The 24,863-nt window shown below is 43.4% G+C and overlaps 1 protein-coding gene across 5 annotated transcripts in view; it reads right to left on the bottom strand.

The window, feature by feature from the left end:
* Positions 1 to 22,147: 22,147 nt before the first annotated feature.
* The window catches only part of LOC132378534 (uncharacterized), an 86,538-nt gene continuing 83,822 nt past the window's right edge, over positions 22,148 to 24,863 (bottom strand). For all 5 annotated transcript variants that reach the window (XM_059945505.1, XM_059945509.1, XM_059945506.1 and 2 more), the window contains one exon: positions 22,148 to 23,351. In XM_059945505.1, coding sequence (XP_059801488.1) covers positions 22,919 to 23,351 — 433 coding nt within the window. In that variant the 3' untranslated portion in view covers positions 22,148 to 22,918. The remainder of the gene's footprint in view (positions 23,352 to 24,863) is intronic.

Here is a 24,863-nt window from a genome sequence, read left to right as displayed (position 1 = left end):
AGTCTCCAGCCTGATGGCATGAATATTGATTTCTCTAACTTCCATTAATGCTCCTCCTCCCCTTCTTACCCCATTCTTAATTTTTAACTTTTTCCCTCCTCTTTCCCTCTCACAATAACTCCTTGTCTGTTCTCCATCTTCCTTTAGTACTTCCCTCCCCCTTTCTTTCTTCCAAGGTCTTCCGTCCTATGATACTCCCCCTTCTCTAGCCTTGTATCCCTTTTGCCAATTAACTTCCCATCTCTTAGCTTCATCCTTCCCTCTCCTGTCTTCTATCATTTCTGGTCTCCCCCTCCTCCTCCCCCTTTCAAATCTCTTACTATCTCTTTTTTCCATTAGTCCTGACGAAGGATCTCAACCCGAAATGTTGACTGTACTTCTTCCTATAGATACTGCCTGGCCTGCTGCGTTTCAACAGCATTTTGTGTGTGTTGGTTGAATTTCCATCATCTGCAGATTTTCTCGTGTTTACTCATTAAGTACCTCTGATATCTCCTCCGTTTACATACACACCTTTCCACTGTCACACTTGATTGGTCCTATTCTCTCACATCTTACCCTTGCTCTTCACATACCTGTAGAATGCCTTGGGGTTTTCCTTAATACTGTCTGCCAAGGCCTTCTCATGGCTCCTTCTGGCTCTCCTAATTTCGTTCTTAAGCTCCTTCCCGCTAGCCTTATAATCTTCTAGCTCACTATCATTACGTAGTTTTTTGAACCTCTCATAAGTTCTTCTTTTCTTCTTGACTAGATTTACAATAGCCTTATACACCACGGTTCCTGTACGCTACCATCCTTTCCCTGTCTCATTGGAATGTACCTTTGCAGAACTCCACACAAATATCCCTGAACATTTGCCACATTTCTTCCATATATTTCCCTGAGAACATCGATTCCCAATTTATCCTTCCAAGTTCCTGCCTGATAGCTTCATATTTCCCCTTACTCCAATTAAACGATTTCCTACCTTATCTGTTCCTATCCCTCTCCAATGCTATGGTAAAGGAGCTAATCGAGATCACTATCTCCAAAATGCTCTCCCACTGAGAGATATTACACCTGATCAGGTTCATTTCCCAATATCAGATCAAGTACACCCTCTCCTCTTGTGGGATTATCTATATATTGAGTCAAGAAACCTGCCTGAACACACCTAACAAACTCCACCCCATCTAAACCCCTCGCTCTAGGGAGATGCCAACCGATATTTGGGAAATTAAAATCTCCCATCACAACAACCCAGTTATTATTACACCTTTCCAGAATCTGTCTCCCTATCTGCTCCTTAATATCCCTGTTACTATTGGATGGTCTATAAAAAAAACACCCAGTAGAGTTATTGACCCCTTTCTCTTCCTAATTTCCACCCACAGAGACTCCGTAGACCTCCATGACTTCCTCCTTTTCTGCAGCTGTGACACTATCTCTGATCAACAGTGCCACGCCCCCACCTCTTTTGCCTCCCTCTCTGTCCTTTCTGAAACATCTAAAGCCTGGCACTCGAAGTAACCATTCCTGCCCCTTAGCCATCCAATTCTCTGTAATGGCCTCGATATCATTCTCCTTGCATTAAAATAGACACATCTCAAACCATTGATCTGAGCGCATCCCTTCTCTATCACCTGCCTATCCTCCCTCTTGCACTGTCTCCAAGCTTTCTCTCTTTGTGAGCCAACCACCTCTTCCTCCATCTCTTCAGTTTGATTCCCCCCCCACAGTAATCCTAGTTTAAATTCTGCATAATATTTGTTAATAATATGTATTATTTAGGAACACACACTGATCTTTGAAAGTAGCCAAGATGTTTGAGGGAGTAATAAAACACAAGTGATCTGGGTTTCACAAAACACAAGCTTAAAATAGAAAATACTGGTTAGGCAACATCTGATGTGATGAGTGAAATTTATCTCCAGGTTAGGAACAAAATGAAAATGCTCGGAGTAGCCTTTACAGTAAATGAAGGTGTTCAGCATGGATCTGCATGGATTCTGTGTTGTGTTTCTATCTGCATGGATTCTGTGTTGTGCGATTATTCTGTTTATTGTGGTAACTAGCCACATGAGTGGGGACGTGGTAAAAGCGAAGGGAGTAAGTCACATATTCGTTCTTTGTTCATGGCACTCTGCAGCTGGGGACCAACAGATGTTGTATCTTTTGTTGACCACTCAATTTTGCTTAACTCACACTTGGTACACTTAAATGTCACTGCTTCATGATTGTATGTTTGCTAATAGCTCATAAAGGTTCAAATACATATCTTCAACTTTTGGAATAATCGTTATTGGAGCTGAGGGCATGTCATACAAGTATAATAAATCTGTGAGGCTCAACAGCAGCAGCAATTTGCCTTGGTTAGAAGTGGCCACTGCAAAGGGTATGGAAAAAGATCACTGGAATTGTTTAAGGATTTCAGCTGGAAGGTTAGACCAGAAAAATTGTAGTTGTTTTTCTTGGAGCAAAAGAAGCTGAAATAAGATTTTACAAAAGTGCAAAAGGTCCTGACCGGATTCTAGAGAGATGCTCCTATTAACATATACTTTTAAACAGACTTAAAAATTAAGTGTGAAATGTATAGAAAGGAAGCAACAATTTAAAAAAAAATAATGTTGATGTGTACACACAAAATGCTGGTGAAACACAGCAGGCCAGGCAGCATCTATAGGGAGAAGCGCTGTCGACGTTTCAGGCCGAGACCCTTCGTCAGGACTAACCAAAAGGAAAGATAGTAAGAGATTTGAGATTAGAAAGATGAAGCTAAGAGCTGGAAAGGTGATTGGCGAAAGTGATACAGAGCTGGAGAAGGGAAAGGATCATGGGACAGGAGGCCTCAGGAGAAAGAAAGGGGGGGGGGAGCACCAGAGGGAGATGGAGAACAGGCAAACAACTAAATATGTCAGGGATGGGGTAAGAAGGGGAGGAGGGGCATTAACGGAAGTTAGAGAAGTCAATGTCCATGCCATCAGGTTAGAGGCTACCCAGCCGGTATATAAGGTGTTGTTCCTCCACCCTGAGTTTGGATTCATTTTGACAATAGAGGAGGCCATGGATAGATATATCAGAAGGAGAATGGGATGTGGAATTAAAATGTGTGGCCACTGGGAGATCCTGCTTTTTCTGGCGGACCAAGCGTAGATGTTCAGCGAAACGGTCTCCCAGTCTGCGTCGGGTCTCACTAATATATAAAAGCCAACACCGGGAGCACCGGACGCAGTATACCACACCAGCCGACTCACAGGTGAAGTGTCGTCTCACCTGGAAGGACTGTCTGGGGCCCTGAATGGTGGAGAGGGAGGAAGTGTAAGGGCAGGTGTCACACTTGTTCCGTTTACAAGGATAAGTGCCAGGAGGGAGATCGGTGGGAAGGGATGGGGGGGGAAACGAGTGGACAAGGGAGTCGCGTAGGGAGCAATCCCTGCGAAAAGCAGGAAGGAGGGGGAGGGAAAAATGTGTTTGGTAGTGGGATCCCATTGGAGGTGGCGGAAGTTACGGAGAATTATATGTTGGACCTGGAAGCTGGTGGGGTCGTAGTGAGGACAAGGGGAACCCTATCCCGAGTGGGGTGGCGGGTGGATGGGGTAAGGGTAGATGTGCGGAAAATGGGAGAGATGCATTTGAGAGCAGAGTTGATGGTGGACGAAGGGAAGCCCCTTTGTTTAAAAGAGGAAGACATCTCCTTCGTCCTGGAATGAAAAGCCTCATCCTGAGAGCAGATGCGGTGGAGACGGAGGAATTGAGAGAAGGGGATAGCCTTTTTGCAAGAGACAGGGTGGGAAGAGGAATAGACCAGGTAGCTGTGAGACTAGGTAGGCTTATAGTAGATATCAGTAGATAGGCCATCTCCAGAGATGGAGACAGAAAGATCAAGAAAAGGGAGGGAGGTGTTGGAAATGGACCAGGTAAATTTGAGGGCAGGATGAAAGTTGGAGGCAAAGTTAATGAAGTCAACGAGCTCAGCATGCGTGCAAGAGGCAGTGCCAATGCAGTCGTTGATGTGGGTGCCCATGGCTACACCCTTGGTTTGGAGGAAGTGGGAGGAGCCAAAGGAGAAATTATTGAGAGTAAGAACTAATTCCGCTAGACGGAGGAGAGTGGTGGTAGAGGGGAATTGGTTAGGTCTGGAATCCAAAAAAAAGCGAAGAGCTTTGAGACCATCTCGGTGGGGGATGAAGGTATATAGGGACTGGACGTCCATGGTGAAAATAAGATGGTGGGGGCCAGGGAACTTAAAATTATTGAAAAAATTCAAAGCATGAGAAATGTCACAAACATAGGTGGGAAGAGATTGAGCAAGGGGGGAGAAGACAGTGTCAAGATTTGCAGAAATGAGTTGAATGGGGCAGGAGCAAGCTGAGACAATAGGTCTACCTGGACAGGCAGGTTTGTGGATCTTGGGTAGGAGGTAGAAACGGGAATTGCAGGGTGTGGGAACTATGAGGTTGGTGGCAGTGGATGGGAGATCCCCAGAGCTGATAAGGTTGGTGATGGTACAGGAGACAGTAGCCTGGGGGGTCCTTAGTGGGGTCATGATCAAGGGGCAAATAAGAGGAGGTATTAGAGAGTTGTCTCTGTGCCTCGGCCAGGTAGGGGTCAGTACGCCAGACAACAACAGCTCCCCCCCTTATCAGCGGGTTTTATAGTGAGGTTAGGATTGGTGCGGAGGGAACGGAGAGCAGAGCGTTTGGAAGGAGTTAGGTTGGAATTGGAACAGGGTGTGGTGAAGTCAAGACGGTTGATTAGCAATTAGCAATAAAGAGATCCAGAGCAGGCAGAAGACCAGAGCGGGGTGTCCATGAAGAGGAGGAGGGTTGAAGACGGGAGAAGGGGTCATCGAAAGGAGTAGGAGAGTCCTTGTCAAAGAAGCAAGCTCAGAGATGGAGCCGGCAGAAGAAGAGTTCAGCGTCATGGCATACACGGAACTCACTGAGGTGTGGGTGAAGGGGGACAAAGCTGAGGCCCTTACTGAGGACAGAGCGCTCTGCTCCCCTCCCCCTTTCTTTCTCCCGAGGCCTCCCGTCCCATGATCTTTTCCCTTCTCCAGCTCTGTATCACTTTTGCCAATCACCTTTCCTGCTCTTAGCTTCACCCCACCCCCTCTGGTCTTCTCCCATCATTTTGCATTTCCCCCTCCCCCCACTACTTTCAAATCTCTTACTATCTTTTCTTTCAGTTAGTCCTGACGAAGGGTCTTGGCCTGAAACGTTGACAGTGCTTCTCCCTATAGATGCTGCCTGGTCTGCTGTGTTCCACCAGCATTTTGTGTGTTGTTTGAATTTCCAGCATCTGCAGATTTCCTCGTGTTTACTCTTTAAATTCACTACTGCGAAGCCTCTGCCAGTGATGCCTACACTGAAGAAGTTTAAATCTTCTCTTCGACGGGAGTTCAGTGAAACCCTCTCTCGCTGCTCCCCATCTATAATTCCTTAGGCCCTTCAACTTTTCGATCATATTTAGACCCAGACCCGCTATTACAGCCATATATCCTTCCTTAGAACGTGTCTCCGCCGCCAACTGACTCCAGTTGGTTTCAGGATCAGTTTTCGAGCTTCTCAATTTGGACCTTCTGAGGATCCCAGGTACTCACATTTAATTGACTCTGCCTCCCGTTGAGCTCTGAGGGCGACACTCTCCACCATGAGAAGGTACCTGGCGTCCCTATCACAATCACTTCCACGCCTCCGGGACACCTGTTTCTCTGTTTGCAATGGACTTGTCCGTTATTTCATCCTCCGTCGGATCCATGCGTGCAATCGCCGTTTCTTTGACTTTATCACTTCCTGCAAGGATCGCAAGATCTACCATCTGCAGACCCCAGAGCATGGACTTCGTATCGCGTCCCCGGCCCCGGTAGTCAATCTCGGCTGCCCCAGCGACCCAGGGCATATTGAAAACCCGGACTCCAGACCACCACCGCGTGTTCCAATGGCCATAGATTCGTCCCGGCTGTCGATCTCGGCTGCCCCATGAACGCGGGTTCCAACGACCATGGACAGCTTCAAAGCGATTGCGCAGCCACCGACTGCGACTCCAGCCTTGAACTCCAGGCCGGGTCTTCACATGCTGTGATTGTGACTCCCGTCTCCCCTTCCCCCACCACCATTCTGCCATCCCCTCTCCCTCAGATCCCATCGTCAGCTCCTGGGCCCTCAGAGGCTCCATCTTCCTCTCACCCCAACCCTTCCCTCTCCACTGACACTACCAGCCTCCCTCCCCCCTCTGATCCCATCTCTCATCCGTGCAGGGTCTTTATCATTCCCTCTGACCTTCAACTCTCTGAGGCAGAGCGCTCTGTCCTCAGTAAGGGCCTCAGCTTTGTCCCCCTTCGTCCACACCTCAGCGAGTTCCGTGTACGCCATGACGCTGAACTCTTCTTCCGCCGGCTCCGTCTCCGAGCTTACTTCTTTGACAAGGACTCTCCTACCCCCACCGATGACCGCTTCTCCTGTCTTCAACCCTCCTCCTCTTCATGGACACCCCGCTCTGGTCTTCTGCCTGCTCTGGATCTCTTTATTGCTAATTGCTAATCAACCGTCTTGACTTCACCACACCCTGTTCCAATTCCAACCTCACTCCTTCCGAACGCTCTGCTCTCCATTCCCTCCACACCAATCCCAACCTCACTATAAAACCTGCGGATAAGGGGGGAGCTGCTGTTGTCTGGCGTACTGACCTCTACCTGGCCAAGGCACAGTGACAACTCTCTGATACCTCCTCTTATTTACCCCTTGATCATGACCCCACTGAGGAGCACCAGGCTATTGTCTCCTATATCATCACCAACCATATCAGCTCTGGGGATCTCCCACCCACTGCCACCAACCTCATTGTTCCCACACCCTGCAATTCCGGTTTCTACCTCCTACCCAAGATCCACAAACCTGCCTGTCCAGGTAGACCTATTGTCTCAGCTTGCTCCTGCCCCATTCAACTCATTTCTGCAAATCTTGACACTTTCTTCTCCCCCCTTGCTCAATCTCTTCCCACCTATGTTTGTGACACTTCTCATGCTTTGAATTTTTTCAATAATTTTAAGTTCCCTGGCCCCCACCATCTTACTTTCACCTTGGACGTCCAGTCCCTATATACCTCCATCCCCCACCGAGATGGTCTTGAAGCTCTTTGCTTTTTTTTGGATTCCAGACCTAACCAATTCCCCTCTACCGTCACTCTCCTCCATCTAGTGGAATTAGTTCTTACTCAATAATTTCTCCTTTGGCTCCTCCCACTTCCTCCAAACCAAGGGTGTAGCCATGGCACCCGTATGGGTCCCAGTTATGTCTGCCTTTTTGTTGGCTTTGTGGAACTGTCCATGTTCCAGGTCTATACCGGTATCCATCCCCCTTTTTTCCTTCGCTACATCTGCATTGGTGCTGCCTCTTGCACACATGCTGAGCTCGTCGACTTCATTAACTTTGCCTCCAACTTTCACCCTGCCCTCAAATTTACTTGGTCCATTTCCGACACCTCCCTCCCCTTTCTTGATCTTTCTGTCTCCATCTCTGGAGATGGCTTATCTACTGATATCTACTATAAGCCTACCTAGTCTCACAGCTACCTGGACTATTCCTTTTCCCACCCTGTCTCTTGCAAAAATGCTATCCCCTTCTCACAATTCCTCCGTCTCCACCGCATCTGCTCTCAGGATGAGGCTTGTCATCCCAGGACGAAGGAGATGTCTTCCTTTTTTAAACAAAGGGGCTTCCCTTCGTCCAACATCAACTCTGCTCTCAAATGCATCTCTCCCATTTCCCACACATCTGCCCTCACCCCATCCAGCCACCACCCCACTCGGGATAGGGTTCCCCTTGTCCTCACCTACCACCCACCAGCTTCCAGGTCCAACGTATAATTCTCCGTAACTTCCGCCACTTCCAACTACCAAACACATTTCCCCCCCCCCCCTTCTGCTTTTCACAGGGATCGCTCCCTACGCGACTCCCTTGTCCACTCATCCCCCCCATCCCTTCCCACCGATCTCCCTACTGGCACATCCTTGTAAACGGAACAAGTGCTACACCTGCCCTTACACTTCCTCCCTCACCACCATTCAGGGCCCCAGACAGTCCTTCCAGGTGAGGCGACACTTCACCTGTGAGTCAGCTGGTGTGGTATACTGCGTCCGGTGCTCCCGATATGGCCTTTTATATATTGGTGAGACCCGAAGCAGACTGGGAGACCGTTTCACTGAACATCTACGCTTGGTCCGCCAGAAAAAGCAGGATCTCCCAGTGGCCACACATTTTAATTCCACATCCCATTCTCCTTCTGATATATCTATCCATGGCCTCCTCTATTGTCAAAATGAATCCAAACTCAGGTTGGAGGAACAACACCTTATATTGGGTAGCCTCCAACCTGATGGCATGGACATTGACTTCTCTAACTTCCGTTAATGCCCCTCCTCCCCCTCTTACCCCATCCCTGACATATTTAGTTGTTTGTCTGTTCTCCATCTCCCTCTGGTGCTTCCCCCTCATTTCTTTCTCCTGAGGCCTCCCATCCCATGATCCTTTCCCTTCTCCAGCTCTGTATCACTTTCGCCAATCACCTTTTCAGCTCTTAGCTTCATCCCATCCCCTCTGGTCTTCTCCTATCATTTCGCATTTTCCCCTCCCCCCACTACTTTCAAATCTCTTACTATCTTTCCTTACAGTTAGTTCTGACGAAGGGTCTCGGCCTGAAATGTCAACAGTACTTCTCCCTATAGATGCTGCCTGGCCTGCTGTGTTTCACCAGCATTTTGTGTGTGTTGTTTGAATTTCCAGCATCTGCAGATTTCCTCGTGTTTGATGTTAATGTGCAATTCACTATCAGAAAGACGATCAGCCGTTAGTTAATACTTTCAAACTGAAACATCTTGCAATTGAGGGTAAAGATGTACAACTATAGGAAAAAGTAGGCAGATCTGCAGAGTGCTGACATCAACTCAATGGTCCAAATGGTATTGTAACAATTATGTAGGCCAATTTATCTAATCAGATCAATAAATGGGGTCTCAATAAATAGTACTGAGGACTCCAAAAATGCTGCATTCCCTCTGTACTGTACTGCACTGGAAGATCAGCTTGGATTTTGTATTCATGACAATGGACAGAATCTGAGATGAATATTTCACCTTCGTACCGAGAAACTTGCCCTGCTGATAGAGAACAATCCCATCCATAAATACTTCCAGCTGAACAGCACTTGAGCCAAATCAAAACAGCAAAGGACAATTAACAGACACATAAAAATAAAATATTTAAAAATACAAGTGGAATGTATAGAAAAGATGTAAGATTTTTAAAAAATAATTTTGAAAGATAGCAATCTGTATCGTACAATGCAATGAAAGAGTTGTACACTGAGACCACTGATCCAATTCTATTTTGGTTGAGAATAAAAATGTTTCAGACTACTGAGAAAAAAATCAACTTCTTGCTGTAAATCTCTTGTGTAGGGCATTGACATTGTTTCATCTGGAAATGTGAATATTCTCTCCAAATGCCAAACTATATGATATAATCAAGTTGTCAGAATGGATTTTAAACATATGACTTTGTGATTTAGAAAACAGTGAAGATAGTGATGGATACCATTACTGAATTTCTAAAAGACTGTTGGAATGGGATTTGTGAGAAACTACCAATTTTTTGCAGTCGTCTTTTATTGAGGAGGAATAGTATTCTGCTGTGACGTGTATAAAATTGAGACTTCCGCCCACTATCTTGATGAGCTTTAAAAAATGTAGATTAGATTAATTGGAATCTGAAACTTGTTAATGAGTATGAATTAGCCCAAGTACTTTCTGAATACAAGGTAAATAATTGCTTTATATTGCTTTATGAAATCCAACCAGCATGTATTTGACCAGGAACATTCTGTAGCCCATGTGAAGGAGGTGGTTGTGATGATACCCATGATTGAATGTCCTCTTTTTAACAGGAACTTATGTTACAGTTGTAGTGTCTAATGAATGAAATTTGTAAGCATCCTGAAGGTCTAAAGTTGTTTTTTCATAATCTTTTGTCAAATTCTGTTTGATTTTTCAGAGTTATTTCTGAAAGAGCCGTGACATATTTTGCTAAATTAATCTTAGTCAAAGAATACGACAGCACAAAAACAGGCCCTTTAGCCCATGTAGTCCATGTCGAACGTTTAACCTGCCTAGTCCCATCAACCTGTATTTGGATCATAGCCCTCCATTCCCTTCCCATCCATGGACCTATCAAAATTTCTATTAAATGTTGAAATTGAACGTGAATCCTCCACATACACTGGCAGCTCATTCCACACTCTCACCACCCTCTAAGTAAAGAAATTCCCCTTAAACATCTCACTTTTTACCCTTAACCCATGACCCCTAAGGAAACCTCAGTAGAAAAAAATCCTGTTTGCATTAACTCTATCTAAACCCCTCAATTTGGCATAGAGCTATTAAATGTCCCCTCATTCTCTTATGCTCCATGGGATAAAGTCCTAACCTATTCAATCTCTCTTTATAACTCAAGTCCTGGCAAAATCCTTGTAAGTTTTCACTGCTCTCTTTCAATCTTTTTGACACCTGTAGGCAGGTGATCAAAACTGCACACAATACTCTGAATACCAGCTGGCTGAACCCGTTCTTCCGTGCATTGGCACCGAAGTCCACTGTTACCCACTGCAGAGACAACCTGCACCCTTTCATACGATGCACTGCATGACTGGGCCCAGGATAGCACTACCCACTGACCCTCACCAGCCCAGAGAGACCGCCGATAGTGCTCACACAGGAGGGATCGGAGCTGTCGTTTTATCAACTTGGATGATAAAAGGGGTGCTTCCCAGGAATTTATGGTGTGACAATAGTCCCTTATGGTACTTCCTCCAACCCCATCATTCAGTATGAAGTACGACTCATTTTAACCTTCATTTGCCAGTTCCAAACTGATGTTAGCAATGCACAACATTTTGCTCTTTCTATGTATAGAACATGATCTTTGCATGATTTTAGTCCAACTTGCAGTAGAAAATATTCATCAAATGTCAAAGTGGCTGTTCCACCTCATTCCCTATCATTTCTGGATGGTAAGTATGGATTTACTATCATTTATTCTTGCATATTAGTGTGAAAGAGCAAATCTAAGCAAATCAAGAGGAAAATGATCAACAACACAAATAAGACTTTCATCCATTGAATCATTTTATTGGACCTCATGTCAGTTCTTAAAGGCATTCCCTTCAGTGGATATGTATTGACAGTGGTGGTAACCTATTTTGTCAGAAAATGTTAGTAAAGAAGAATCTGGAAGAGTTGAAGACATGTCAAACCAAGTGTTGAGTGTCACAGGGAATATTCCCAAAATTGTAAGATTTTTAATTGTAAGTTGGTAAAGTGATATTCTCAACTAGAAAATCCACTTTCCAGGGCTTTTCTTTCTCATTGTCCCCTTCCCTAGTGTAGTTGTAATGCAGCATTAATGAAGAATTACAATCCAGTCAGCAAGTTCTAGGTCTTTTGCCACTTCAGTCCTTTAGTCCAAACTACTTCAATAAAATTAACCAGAAATGTAAATACAATGTGAACTGCATTGTTGCAGTGATGGTCTTAAAAATCATATTGTTAGGCATGGTGGCAATCACTTGTGCATTCTCCCAAGTGTTTCTTTATTGGGGGGAGGGGATTATAAATTCAGCTGAGCACATCATGTTCATTGGTAAATAGCCTTACTTTTGACTTGTAGTGCGGTTATACATGGTTGACACTGTGGCTCAGAAGGGTAGGGATAGGAAGAGGATGGCAGCAGTAACAGGGGACTCTATAGTTAGGGGTTCAGACAGGTGATTCTGCGGATGCAGGAAAGAAATGCGGATGGTAGTTTGCCTCCCAGGTGTCGGGGTCTGGGATGTTTCTGATTGCTTCCATGATATCTTGAAGTGGGAAGGAGAACAGCCAGAGGACACGGTACATATTGGCACCAATGACATAGGTAGGAAAAGGAAGGAGGTTCTAAAAGCAGACTACAGGGAGTTAGGAGGGAAGTTGAGAAGCAGGACCTCAAAGTAGTAATCTTAGGATTACTGCCTGTGCCTGTGACAGTGGGTATAGGAATAGAAGGAGGTGGAGGATAAATGCGTGGCTGAGGGATTGAAGCAGGGGGTGGGGATTCAGATTTCTGGGCCACTGGGACTACATCTGGGGCAAGTGTGACCTGTACAAAAAGGATGGGTTGCACTTGAATCTGAGGGATATCAATATCCTGGCGGGGAGGTTTGCAAAGGCTATTGGGGAGAGTTTGGACTAGATTTGCTGGGGGATGGGAACTGAACTGAAGTGACGGAGGAAAGGGAGGTTGGCTCACAAATAGAGGAAGCTTGGAGACAGTGCAAAAGGGAGGATAGGCAGGTGATAGAGAAGGGACACACTCAGACTGACAGTTTGAGATGTGTCTATTTTAATGCAAGTATTATGAATAAAGCGGATGAGCTTAGAGTGTGGATCAACACTTGGAGCTATGATGTTGTGGCCATTACAGAGGCTTGGATAGTGCAGGGGCAGGAATGGCTACTTCAAGTGCCAGGCTTTAGATCTTTCAGAAAGGACAGAGGAGGCGGCGAAAGAGGTGGGGGCGTGGCACTGTTGTCATGGCTGCAGAAGAGGAGGAAAACGTGGAGGGGTTGTCTACGGAGTCTCTGTGTGTGGAAGTTAGGAATAGGAGGGGGTCAATAACTCTTCTGGGTGTTATTTATAGACCACCCAATAGTAACAGGGACAGTGAGGAGCAGATAGGGAGACAGATTCTGAGAAGGAGTAATAATAACAGGGTCGTTGTGGTGGGAGATTTTAATTTCCCAAATATTGATTGGCATTTCCCTAGAATGAGGGGTTTAGAAGGGGTAAAGTTTGTTAGGTGTGTTCAGGAAGGTTTCTTGACACAAAAAGAGAGGCTGTACTTGATCTGGTATTGGGAAATGAACCTGCTCAGGTGTCAGGTCTCTCAGTGGGAGAGCATTTTGGAGATAGTGATCACAATTCTACCTCCTTTACTGTAACATTGTAGAGGGATGGGAGCAGACAAGTTAGGGAAAGGTTTTCCCAGTCCCCTATTCCCAGTTCCTCCGTCTCTGCCACATCTGCTCCCAGGTTGAGGCTTTCTGTTCCAGGACATCTCAAATGTCCTCTTTCTTTAAGGATTATGGTTTCCCTTCTGCCATCATCAATGATGCCCTCACCCGCATCTCCTCCATTTCCCGCACTTCAGCCCTCACCCCATCCTCTCGTCACAACAGGGACTTAGTTCCCCTTATCCTTACCTACCACCCCACCAGCCTCCGGATCCAGCACATTATCCTCTACAACTTCCGCCACCTTCAACAGGACCCCACCACTAAGCATGTCTTTCCCTCTCTTTGTTTTCTGCAGGGATCGTTCCCTCCATGACTCCTTGATCCACATGTCCCTCCCCATGGATCTCCCACCTAGCACTTATCCTTGCAAGTTTAACTGCTATACTTCCTCTCTTACCACTATTCAGGGCCCCAAACAGTCCTTGCAGGTGAGGCAACTCTTCACTTGTGAGTCTGTTGGGGTCATCTATTGCATCCGCTGTAGCCTCCTCTACATCGGTGAGACCTGACGCAGATTGGGGGACTGCTTCATCGAGCACCTCTGCTCCGTCCGCCACAACAGACAGGATCTCCTGGTTGCCACCCACTTCAACTCTGCTTCATATTCCCAATAGGATATGTCCATACATGGCCTCCTCTACTGCCATGATGAGGCCAAACTCAGGTTGGAGGAGCAACACTTCATATACCGTCTGGGTAGTCTCCAGCCCCTTGGCATGAACGTTGAATTCTCCAACTTCTGGTAATTCTCTCCCCCTCCCTTCCCACATCCCAGTTTCCCTTTGCCTCCTCCTCCAGCTGCCTATCACCTCTCTCATGATTCTGCCTTCTACTACCCATAGTGCTTTTTCCTTACATTCCTTCTTCACCTTTCCTGCCTATCCCCTCCCTGCTTCCACTCCCCCACCCCAGATCTTTTCGCTTACAGGTTTTTCACCAGGCACCTACCAGCCCTCTTCCCACCCTCTCCCCAACTTCTTTATAGGGCCCGTGCCCCCTCCTTCTTCAGTTCTGACGAAGGATCTCGGCCCAAAATGTTGACCATTCATTTCCACGGATGCTGCCCAACCTGCTGAGTTCCTCCAGCATGTTACTTTGACCCCCAGCATCTGCAGAGCTTATTGTGTTAGGGAACTGTTTAATTGGAGTAAGGGGAAATATGAAGCTATCAGGCAGGAACTTGGAAGCATAAATTGGAAACAGATGTTCTCAGGGAAACATAGGAAAAAATGTGGCAAAAGTTCAGGGGATATTTGCATGGGGTTCTGCATTGGTACGTTCCAATGAGACAGGGAAAGGGTGGTAGGGTACAGGAACCGTGGTGTACAAAGGCTGTAATAAATCTAGTCAAGAAGAAAAGAAGAGCTTACGAAAGGTTCAAAAAACTAGGTAATGATAGAGAGCTAGAAGATTATAAGGCTAGCAGGAAGGAGCTTAAGAATGAAACTAGGAGAGCCAGAAGGGGCCATGAGAAGGCCTTGGTGGACAGGATTAAGGAAAACCCCAAGGCATTCTACAAGTATGTGAAGAGAAGAAAATAAGATGACAATAGGACCAATCAAGTGTAACAGTGGAAAAGTGTGTATGATAGCAGAAATGCAAAGACTATACAGCAAAAATTTAATAGGAAGATAGAGGATTTGGAAGCTTTTACAAACAAAGGCAACTAAAAAGCATCAAAGAGAGAAAAGATGAAACATGAAGGTAAGCTAGCCAATAATATACAAGAGGATACCAAGAGAGTTTGTTTTACAGATTAACAGTACAAAGAGTAAAAGAGAGGCAAGAATGGATATCACACCACTGGAAAACGAACCTGGAAGGTACTAATGGAGGACAAAGAAATGGCAGATTAACTTACTAAGTATTTTGTGTCAGTCTTCACTGTGAAGGACACCAGCAGTACAGCAGACAGTCAGAAGTGTTGCTGGGTAGACATGAGTGTAGTTGCTATTACTAAGGAGGAGGTGTTTGGGAAGCTGAAAGGTCTGAAGGCAGATAAGTCACCTGGAGCAGATAGACTCCATCGAGGGTTGTTAAAGAGGTAGCTGAAGATATCGTGGTGGCATTCCAGAATGTTTCCAGAGGACTGAAAAATTACAAATGTCACCCCACTCTTTTAAGAGAGGGAGACAAAGCACAGGACATCATAGGCCAGTTATCCTGATTTTAGTGGTTGGCAAGAAGTTAAAATCCATTACCAAAAATGAGGCTTCAAGGCACTTGGAGGCACCTGATAAAATAAGTCAAGGTCAGCATAAGTGGAGATCTTGTCTGACATTCTTTTGGAATTATTTGAGGAAATAATTATAAGTCATATCATATGATATGGATGATCATGGTCTTATCCATGACCATGATTGTTTTTGGCAATTTTTTCTACAGAAATGTTTTGCCATTGCCTTCTTCTGGGCAGTGTCTTTACCAGATGGGTGACCCCAGCCATTACCAATACACTTCAGAGATTGTCTGTTTGGCATCAGTGGTTATATAACCAGTACTGATAATATGCATCAGCTGCTCATACAACCATCCATCACCTGCTCCCATGACTCACATGACCCTGACTGGGGGTAAGCAGGTACCACACCTTGCCCAAGGGTGACCTGCAGGCTAGCAGAAGGAAGGAGCACCTCCCTTGGTGGAAAGGTATCTCTCCATCCTGCCACCCTGAGGAATTAACATACAGGATAAACAAAGGAGTTGTTTGCTTGGATTTTCAGGCCTCTAATGAGGTGCTGCACGTGAGGCTGGTAAACAAGATAAGTGGCCCTGGTATTACAGGAAAGATACTAGCATGAATAGAAGACTGGCTGGTTGGCACAAGGGAAAGAGTGGGAATAAAGGGGGCCTTTTCTGGTTGATTGCCGATGATTAGTGGTGTCAGTGCTGGGACAGCTTCTTTTCATGTTATATGTCAATAACTTGTATGATGGAATTGTTGGCTTTGTGGCCAAGTTTGTGGATGAATCATAGATGGTGGGGCAGGTAGTATTGAAGAAGCAGGGATCTGTGGAAGGTCTTAGATTAGTAAAATAGGCAAAGAAGCGACAGATGGAATATAGTGTAGGGAATTATATGGTCATGCACTTTGGTAGAAAGAATAAAGATGCAGATTACTTTCTAAATAGGAAAAAAAATTAGAAATCAGAGGTGCAAAGGGACTTGGAAGTCCTCATGCAAGATAACCTGAAGATTAACTTGCAGGTTAAGTTGGTGGTAAGGAAGGCAAAGGCACTGTTGGCATTCATTTTGAGAGGACTAGAACATAAAAACAAAGATATAATGCTGAGGCTTTATAAGGCATTGGTCAAACCACACCGGTAAGCAGTTTTGGGCCCTCTGTCTGAGAAAGGACGTGGAGGAATTGGAGTGGGTCGAGAGGAAGTTCAGAAAAATAATCCTCAGGAATGAAAGGGTTAGCGTATGAGGAGTGTTTGATGGCTGTGGGCCTGTACTCACTGGAGTTCAGAAGAATGAGGGGGAATCTCATTGAAACATATTAAATATTAAAAGGTCTAGAGTGGATGTGAAGAGGATATTTCCTATAATGGAGAGGTTTAGGACCAAAGGGCACAGCCTCAGAAGGATGTCCCTTTGGAACCGAGATGAGAAGGGATTCTTTAGCAAGAAGGTGGTGAATTTATGGAATTCACTGCCTCAGACGGCTGTGGAGGCTGAATCGTTGGGTATATTTAAAGTGGAGGTTCTTTGGAAAGAGCATCAAAGGTTATAGGAAAAGGCAGAATGGATTTTGAGAGGTTTGATAAATCAGCTATAAAAGAATAGCAGAACAGATTCAATGGGATGAATGATCTAATTCTGCTCCCATGTCTAATGGTCTTATGGACTTAATGTTGAAATTAAATATTGTAATTGAAAATGTTTTTTTACCAAGGTCACAGCATTGAAGCATTTCTACAGTTAAGTCTTGAGACAGTGATGCTTAGTGTTGAATCACTATGGATTGAGCTTTAAATGTTTGTTCCTTCACCAAAGCACCCCCATATCCTTATTTTCTTTTTCAATACATCGCTTCTTATGCTTTGAGACTTTTTTAAAAAAACACTGAAGGTCCCACTGAAATACATTCTCTTATATTATGGCTCATCACAGGATTTCCCTTTGATCACACTACTGACCTCAAGGTAATTGATGTAATGTGGTACCCTGCCAGTTGAATAGTTATGCTGAGGACACTCATATCCAATTTTTGTACTTAAGCTTGTCTGATAAGGACTGGATTGAGGTTTTACAATTCTAAACAGAGTAATAGTAAGTATGTTCCGGCTAAGTGGTTGTTAAAGATGATGATTCCTTGAACATCTACCAAGACTATGAAAAGATAAATAATAGTGAATGGTCACTTACTAATAGGTATGTTTTATTTTGGGAATGAGCAATTTTTCCAGGTAAGTAGGTGGCAATATACTGGTGGGTGGTGGGTGTGAACTTGGGGCAATAGAGCTCAGTTTGTTTTAGTTATAATGCTGGAGGCCTGTACACTAAGAGGCTATCAGACTCACAATCATTGTTCTGGTGAATGCACTCAATATGAGGTGACTGAATAGCATGGAGCTATTACAAGAACGCTGGCCTCTCCTGTGCTCATAACATCATAGATGCCAATTGATATCCACTATATGGTATTTCTAATATTAGTCATTACAATTATCACTATAGTCTATTTGTGTTTTTTTAAAATCAACTTTTTTGTAAACTAATATGTATCAGCATTGTTTTCTCGTATTACGTATCCTCATTATATAGACAGAAGACAACCTGCTTATAAAGTACTCCAGCCTAAAAATGGAATCACTTGCCATTAATACCTACAGGAAGACACCATTTATTTGTGAATTTAATATCAAATTTGCACATTCTCTGGTTTGAACTAAATATATGGTTCAGCTACATTAGAATACAGCCACCTGGTGCCACTCTCATATTTACAACCAATCTGGCACTGAGAAACATTTGTGCTCCTGTACCATTACCTCTGGAGATCCCACAAATCAGTTTCAGAAGTAAGAGGGTAGAGATCACTGCAATTCATCACCAGTTTGTGACAATCCAGGGTCTTGATCTCTCAGCTCAATCAAAGGAAGTGCCGCCATATGGACAAAAATGGTGAAAATTATGGTTGTCTGCTTTCATTGAGAGATCAATCCCAGAGTATGGCAAACTATCAAAGAGGGCAGTGGGGAGAGGGGTAGAGGACTTTGTCAAATACCTTTTTGAACAAATTAATGATGGCTTTGAGGTTGACTTTCAAACATGTATTATTACAAGCTGCATCTATTTTTTGCAGTTTGACTACTGTGATTTGGGTGAATATTATTGTGGATGCAGTGACGACAGGCTGAATAGTTTCCCTTTCATTCCAGAAGTTAGTTCCACTCCTGTAGGAAGATAGTTGCAGCACAAATGATTAAAGTGCTCGGGAAGCACAAGCATTGTTTGACACCTTTATTAAGTTAATTACTGGCTTTCCATTTTTAAGCAAACATCAAAATTTCTGTAGGCAATCAAATTTGAGGACAGTGTTTTATATTCCTTCATCATTGACTTTACCCTGCATCTGCCTTAATCATCAAGTGCTGAAGATCATTCCAGTCTAGATGAAAAGGATCCACACTGCAATTCAGGAAACAGTTTTTAAGTCACTGGGAAGCAACTGAGGAAGACCCTGGTGAGGACTTTCCCTGAGGTAGGCAGCACTTGTCTCCTTGCATCAGACATCCCAGAGTAAATCCTCCTTTTTCCAAACTGTAGACGTGTGACTTCAGCTCCATTCCCAAGGACTTGATTTTTTTTTATTTGGGATGTGGGCTTTATCAGGACAGGTGGCAAGGCTGGTCTCAGAGTGCCCACATCAAGGACAAAATCAGTTGAGATCTTCTAAGTGTTCCTTCCAGGTAGTATTTTCTCCATGTCCTGGATAAGTTCACCACTGTTCTTGGGTCTGTTTGATATTGGCCTTGACAGTGCCAAAGAACTTGTAGATGCTATAACTGTCTTCCTTAAGTCTTTGAATCACAGGGCTTCTGCTGGACCTCTATCTTCAGGTGTCTAGAATTGTTTGTTTTTTCCCTAAGGAATGACGACATTTCCAAGTCCAGAGCACCTTATGTTTGAAGTTAATTAATTCCTCCATATTCTGGTCAAACTTCTCCTAGTTCTGCTTGGTAGAAATGCCAAAAATCTCTTCACAAGTATCAGTTATGGTGAACTTCCAGGCAGTCCGTAAACTATGCAGTTGGTTGTCAGTCAACAGCTTAGCTGGAGGGCACCATCTGAGAACAAGTTTTGTGGTTCTAAGCCTCAGCATTGATCTTTCACCAGATTTTGTTGATGCTCATACCTTGCAGCCAAGTTAGTGGAGATAACTGGATATGCATAAAGAAGCTCAGACCAGTAATGATGATACAATTCTGCAGCCCCTCAACATAACAGCAATATCTAACAGTTGCAAGTACGGTTGCTTGGGAATGCTGCCATTGCTTTGTGCATTTCTCACAAAACGTGATGGGTTATGATAGGAATACTGTATCTTCCAAACATTATCAGAAGAATCCCAATGGAGTTGGCCTTCCCTAAACCAACCTTGTGCACCAGGCCTTGGTAGAGAGTTGCAATTTTTCCCACTCTGGCATTGAAGTCATCAGTAGGATCAATTTTTCTCTCTCTGGGATATATACCAGGAATTTAAAAAGATCAAAGTATAAGTCTTCCTCTGTAACAGAACTTCTAGGATTGAGGTCTGCACAAAATGATAGTTCCTAGTTAGAATGGGACAATGGTCATGAAGCATTCACCAGGTTCACAGGGTTATTGTATTGTCAAATAGCATTTTCTCAATGATACCTTCATTCTGTGAAGATAACATTTTTCCTCCTTTGCCTGAGTTTTGTCTAACTCAGAAGGGATGTCAGTGTCAAAGTATCTGAGTTGCAAGAATGGGGGTCAAATCTGCCATAACTGGGACTGTCCATTTGTGGCCTGACAATCATACTGAAGAGTGGAGTATATTTATGCACACATCCTATTAACATGGGGTGACCACTGCACACCACTACTGCAATTATTTTAATAAAAAATCTTTATCCTCTGTCCAGATGTACAAAACTTTTGCCATTGTTAGGATGATAGGATGAGCAACCATTTTGACGTAGCAAAACTACGAACAGGATACTCAAATAAGACTAAAAGAAAATGTCATTAAGTACTGAGAAGTAACCTCAGTATAAAGTAAGTATAAACAGGGTCTTTTAAGAGACCCCTGGAGAGATGGAATAGTAAATTTGCTGTTGACACAAAGGTTGGGGCTAGTGTGGAGGGCTGTCAGAGGTTACAGCGGGACATTGATAAGTTGCAGAACTGGGCTGAGAAGTGGCAGATGGAGTTCAACCCAGGTAAGTGTGAGGTGGTTTATTTTGGTAGGTCAAATATGATGGCAGAATATGGTATTAATGGTAAGACTCTTGGCAGTGTGGAGGATCAGAGGGGTCTTGGGATTCGAGTCCATAGGACACTCAAAGCTACTGTGCAGGTTGACACTGTGGTTAAGGTGGCATATAGTGCATTGACCTTCTTCAACTGTGGGATTGAGTTTAAGAACTGAGAGTAATGTTGCAGCTATATAGGACCCTGGTCAGACCCCACTTGGAGTACTGTGCTCAGTTCCGGTCACCTCATTACAGGAAGGATGTGGAAACCATAGAAAGGGTGCAGAGGAGATTTACAAGGATGTTGCCTGGATTGGCGAGCATGCCTTATATGAACAGGTTGAGTGAACACGGCCTTTTCTCCTTGGAGCAACGGAGGATGAGAGGTGACCTGATAGACGTGTACGAGATAATGAGAGGCATTGATCGTGTGGAGTCATTTTCCCAGGGCTGAAATGGCTAGCGTGAGAGGGCATAGTTTTAAGCTGCTTGGGAGTACGTACAGAGATGTCAGGGGCAAGTTGTTTTTTTTTAACTCAAAGTGGTGAGTGCATAGAATGGGCTGCCGGTGGCGGTGGTGGAGGCCGACTAGACAGGGTCTTTTAAGAGACTCCTGGACAGGTACATGGAGTTTAGAAAAATAGAGGGCTATAGTAACCCTCTGAAATTTGTAAGTTAAGGACATGTTCGGCACAGCTTTGTGGGTATGGTGCTGTAGGTTTTCTATGTTTTTATGTGTTCACTTCATGAATCTATGTCTATAATTAGTTTCCATCTGAGGCAAATATATTGTTACGTTAAATATGCATAGAATAATTGGAAGGTATAACACAGACCACTTTAATAATAGTCTCACCAATATGTCAAGCGTAACAAACAAAAAGGCTAAAGGAGTTGAGTGCATCTGTTCCAGTCAGAACTTGTGTTGCACATGAAGCATCCCTGTACCTAGTCCAAGGGTAACCAATATACTGTACATCTCACCAACCAAAAGAAATTTGTCTGTTCTTGAAATCTGGGTTTTGACACTTGGCACTTGCTCATTCAATAAACTCCATGCAAAAGATATTGTCATTCACAATAGGATTATCTATTCAACCAACTAAACAACATTTGAAACCCATTACAATAATCAGATATTTGTTAGGATAATGGAGACTCTCCCAGTTTGTTTTTTTATCTTAAGAAGAGCACCATTATCAAAACAGCATGTTCCAAGACTCTTGTCAGTTTGGGAGCATTTGTGTATATTACAAGTTCAAGTTACCAAAAGGAACTTGAATCTGCACTGATAAACTTTACAAGTTTAACAATAAGAAAATAAAAGCTGCAAATGCTGTAAATATGTCAATAATGTCAAGTAGCATCTGCATTTGTTGATAGATGTTGTACTCTCTGCCACTTCTAGAAATACAAACTCTGGTGCTCAGTCCAAGGATGTCACCTGACCTAAGCATTTCCAACACTTTTTTGTTTTTATTTCAGATTTCTAGCATCTGCAATTTTTTCCCTCATTTTATCTACAAACCATTAAAACTGAACAAGTTTCAGGAAGGTTTAAGCATCCACCAGTGCAAAAAAAAAATCAGTTACCAGTTCATGGTCAGAAAGGGAAATGAGCAGGATAACAAAATCAGAGTGAATATATTTTGAAAAATATTACAGAAACTAAACACAATGAATTCAAACAAGTTATCAAAAACATTTAAATGTAGATTACCCTTTGAAAGGGCAAGAAAAAATATTTAGTCTATCTAGCTAACCATTTAGGTTTCACCAATACTCATTTCAGTCAATACCCAAGGGCCTCAAAGTGTATGCTTTATAGTCAAATACAATCCATTCGGTCTAAGGCCACACGTATTGAAGTTGTTCTCCTTTTGAAAATATACCACTTCTGCAAGAGAGTGCATGTCAGGAAATTGTTAATAGTATGACTTGTACCTGCTAAATATAATCTATCCAAGTCAAATGCAAATTTGAATGACTGTTGTAATTCCCTAGAAGTAGATTTGTCTTTGAAAATCATTTGCAGTACAAATTATTTCCCAACAGATGGCAGTAAATCCAAGGAAAAAAACTTCAAAGCTAATTGGAGGCCTACCATCAAGTGAAAGGTCAACATGTTCAAGACACAATTGTCCTTGCCCTCTTGACAGCTGTTGATGAAGGTAAAACAAAGTTAATTATGCTGTGACTTTTTAAATTTAGGATTAGATAGATGGACTGCAGACAATGACATTCAGCAGATCTTCTGCAACAAAATAGAGTAACATGGATGCAACTTTACCTATGGAGTTTCAACAAGGTTAACACCATAAGCACTGAAGAATCAAAATTTAATTAGTTGTAGAAATTGGAGAGATGAAGGCTGTTACAAAATACATTTATTTTATATCTTCTGGAATTTTTGATGGATTTTCTGGATCTTCTTCCTCGAATTCAAGCTCTTTTATTTCCTCATCTAATTCTTTTTGTTCCTCTTCCCTATCTGAAAATGTGTCCAAAGAGTCCACACTGTATTTTTCTAACAAGTACATTTCTGGTGTGATATCATCAAAACTAGCATTAAATTTCTTCTTCTTTACTTTTAATTTTTTTAGCTGAGCTATTTGTTCCAGGTGCTGTTCTGACAACGTTGAGTTATCAGTTTCCAGTAACTTTTGAGTATTTTTCTTTTTATATTCCAGTATTTGTTTGTTCAGTAAGTCATGGTTGATACCAAAAAGGTCAAGTTCAGGAGCTGATGGTGGCAGGTGGGATGAGACTGGACTAGATCCTTGATGAGTAGGCTTCAAAGCAGGATCTGCAGCAAGTTGCCTAGAATAAAAAAAAACTGACATAGTAATCCAGAGAAAATGATTTGTCCTGGGGCAGATGATAAAGATGACGTTCAATTTACAAACCCCATTTCCAGAAAAGTTGGGATATTTTCCAAAATGCAATAAGAACAAAAATCTGTGATATGTTAATTCACGTGAACCCTTATCTAACTGACAAAAGTACAAAGAAAAGATTTTCAATAGTTTTACTGACTTAATTGTATTTTGTAAATATACAAATTTAGAATTTGATGGCTGCAACACACTCAACAAAAGTTGGGACAGAATTAAAATGAGATTGAAAAGTGCACAGAATATTCAAGTAACACCAGTTTGGAAGACTCCACATTAAGCAGGCTAATTGGTAGCAGGTGAGGTATCATGACTGGGTATAGAAGTAGCGTCCATCAAAGGCTCAGTCTTTGCAAGCAAGGATGAGTCATGGCTCACCCCTTTGCCCCAAAATTTGTGAGAGAATTGTTAGTCAGTTCAAAAGGAACATTTCAACATTTAGGTCTTTCAGCATCTACAGTACATAATATTGTGAAAAGATTCAGAGAATTCAGAGACATCTCAGTGCATAAAGGGCAAGGTCGGAAACCACTGTTGAATGCACGTGATCTTCGAGCCCTCAGGTGGCACTGCCTAAGAAACTGTCATGCTACTGTGACAATTATAGCCACCCAGGCTCGGGAGTACTTCGGAAAACCATTGTCACTTAACACAGTCTGTCGCTGCATCCAGAAATGCAATTTGAAACTGTATTATGCAAGGAGAAAGCCATACATCAACTCTATGCAGAAACGCCGGTGAGTTCTCTGGGCCCGAGCTCATCTCAGATGAACTGAAAGACTGGAACCATGTGCTCAGATGAGTCCACATTTCAGCTAGTTTTCGGAAAAAACAGGCGTCAAGTTCTCTGTGCCGAAGATGAAAACGACCATCCTAATTGTTATCAGCAAAAGGTGCAAAAGCCAGCATCTGTGATGGTATGGGGGTGCATCAGTGCCCACGGCAGGAGTGAGTTGCATGTATGTGAAGGTACTACTATGTATGTGAAGGCATATATTAGGATTTTAGAGAGACATGTTGCCATCAAGGCGACGCCTCTTCCCGGGATGTCCATGCTTATTTCAGCAGGACAATGCCAGACCACATTCTGCACGGGCTACAACAGCGTGGCTTTAGTGCGTGTGCTTGACTGGCCTGCTGCCAGTCCAGATCTATCTCCTATTGAAAATGTATGGCGCATCATGAAGAGGAGAATCAGACAATGGAGACCACGGACTATTGAGCAGCTGCAGTCTTGTATCAAGTAAGAATGGACAAAATTTCCAATTGCAAATCTACTACAATTAGTATCCTCGGTTCCAAAACAATTAAAAAGTGTTAGTAAAAGGAAAGGTGATGTAACACAATGGTAAACATGCCACTGTCCCAACTTTTGTTGTATGTTGCATCCATCAAATTCTAAATTTGTGTATATTTACAAAATACAATTAAGCAGTCA

Source organism: Hypanus sabinus, chromosome 20 (genome assembly GCF_030144855.1).
Source record: "Hypanus sabinus isolate sHypSab1 chromosome 20, sHypSab1.hap1, whole genome shotgun sequence".
NCBI lineage: Eukaryota > Metazoa > Chordata > Chondrichthyes > Myliobatiformes > Dasyatidae > Hypanus > Hypanus sabinus.
This window is presented reverse-complemented; position numbering and strand designations above follow the sequence as displayed.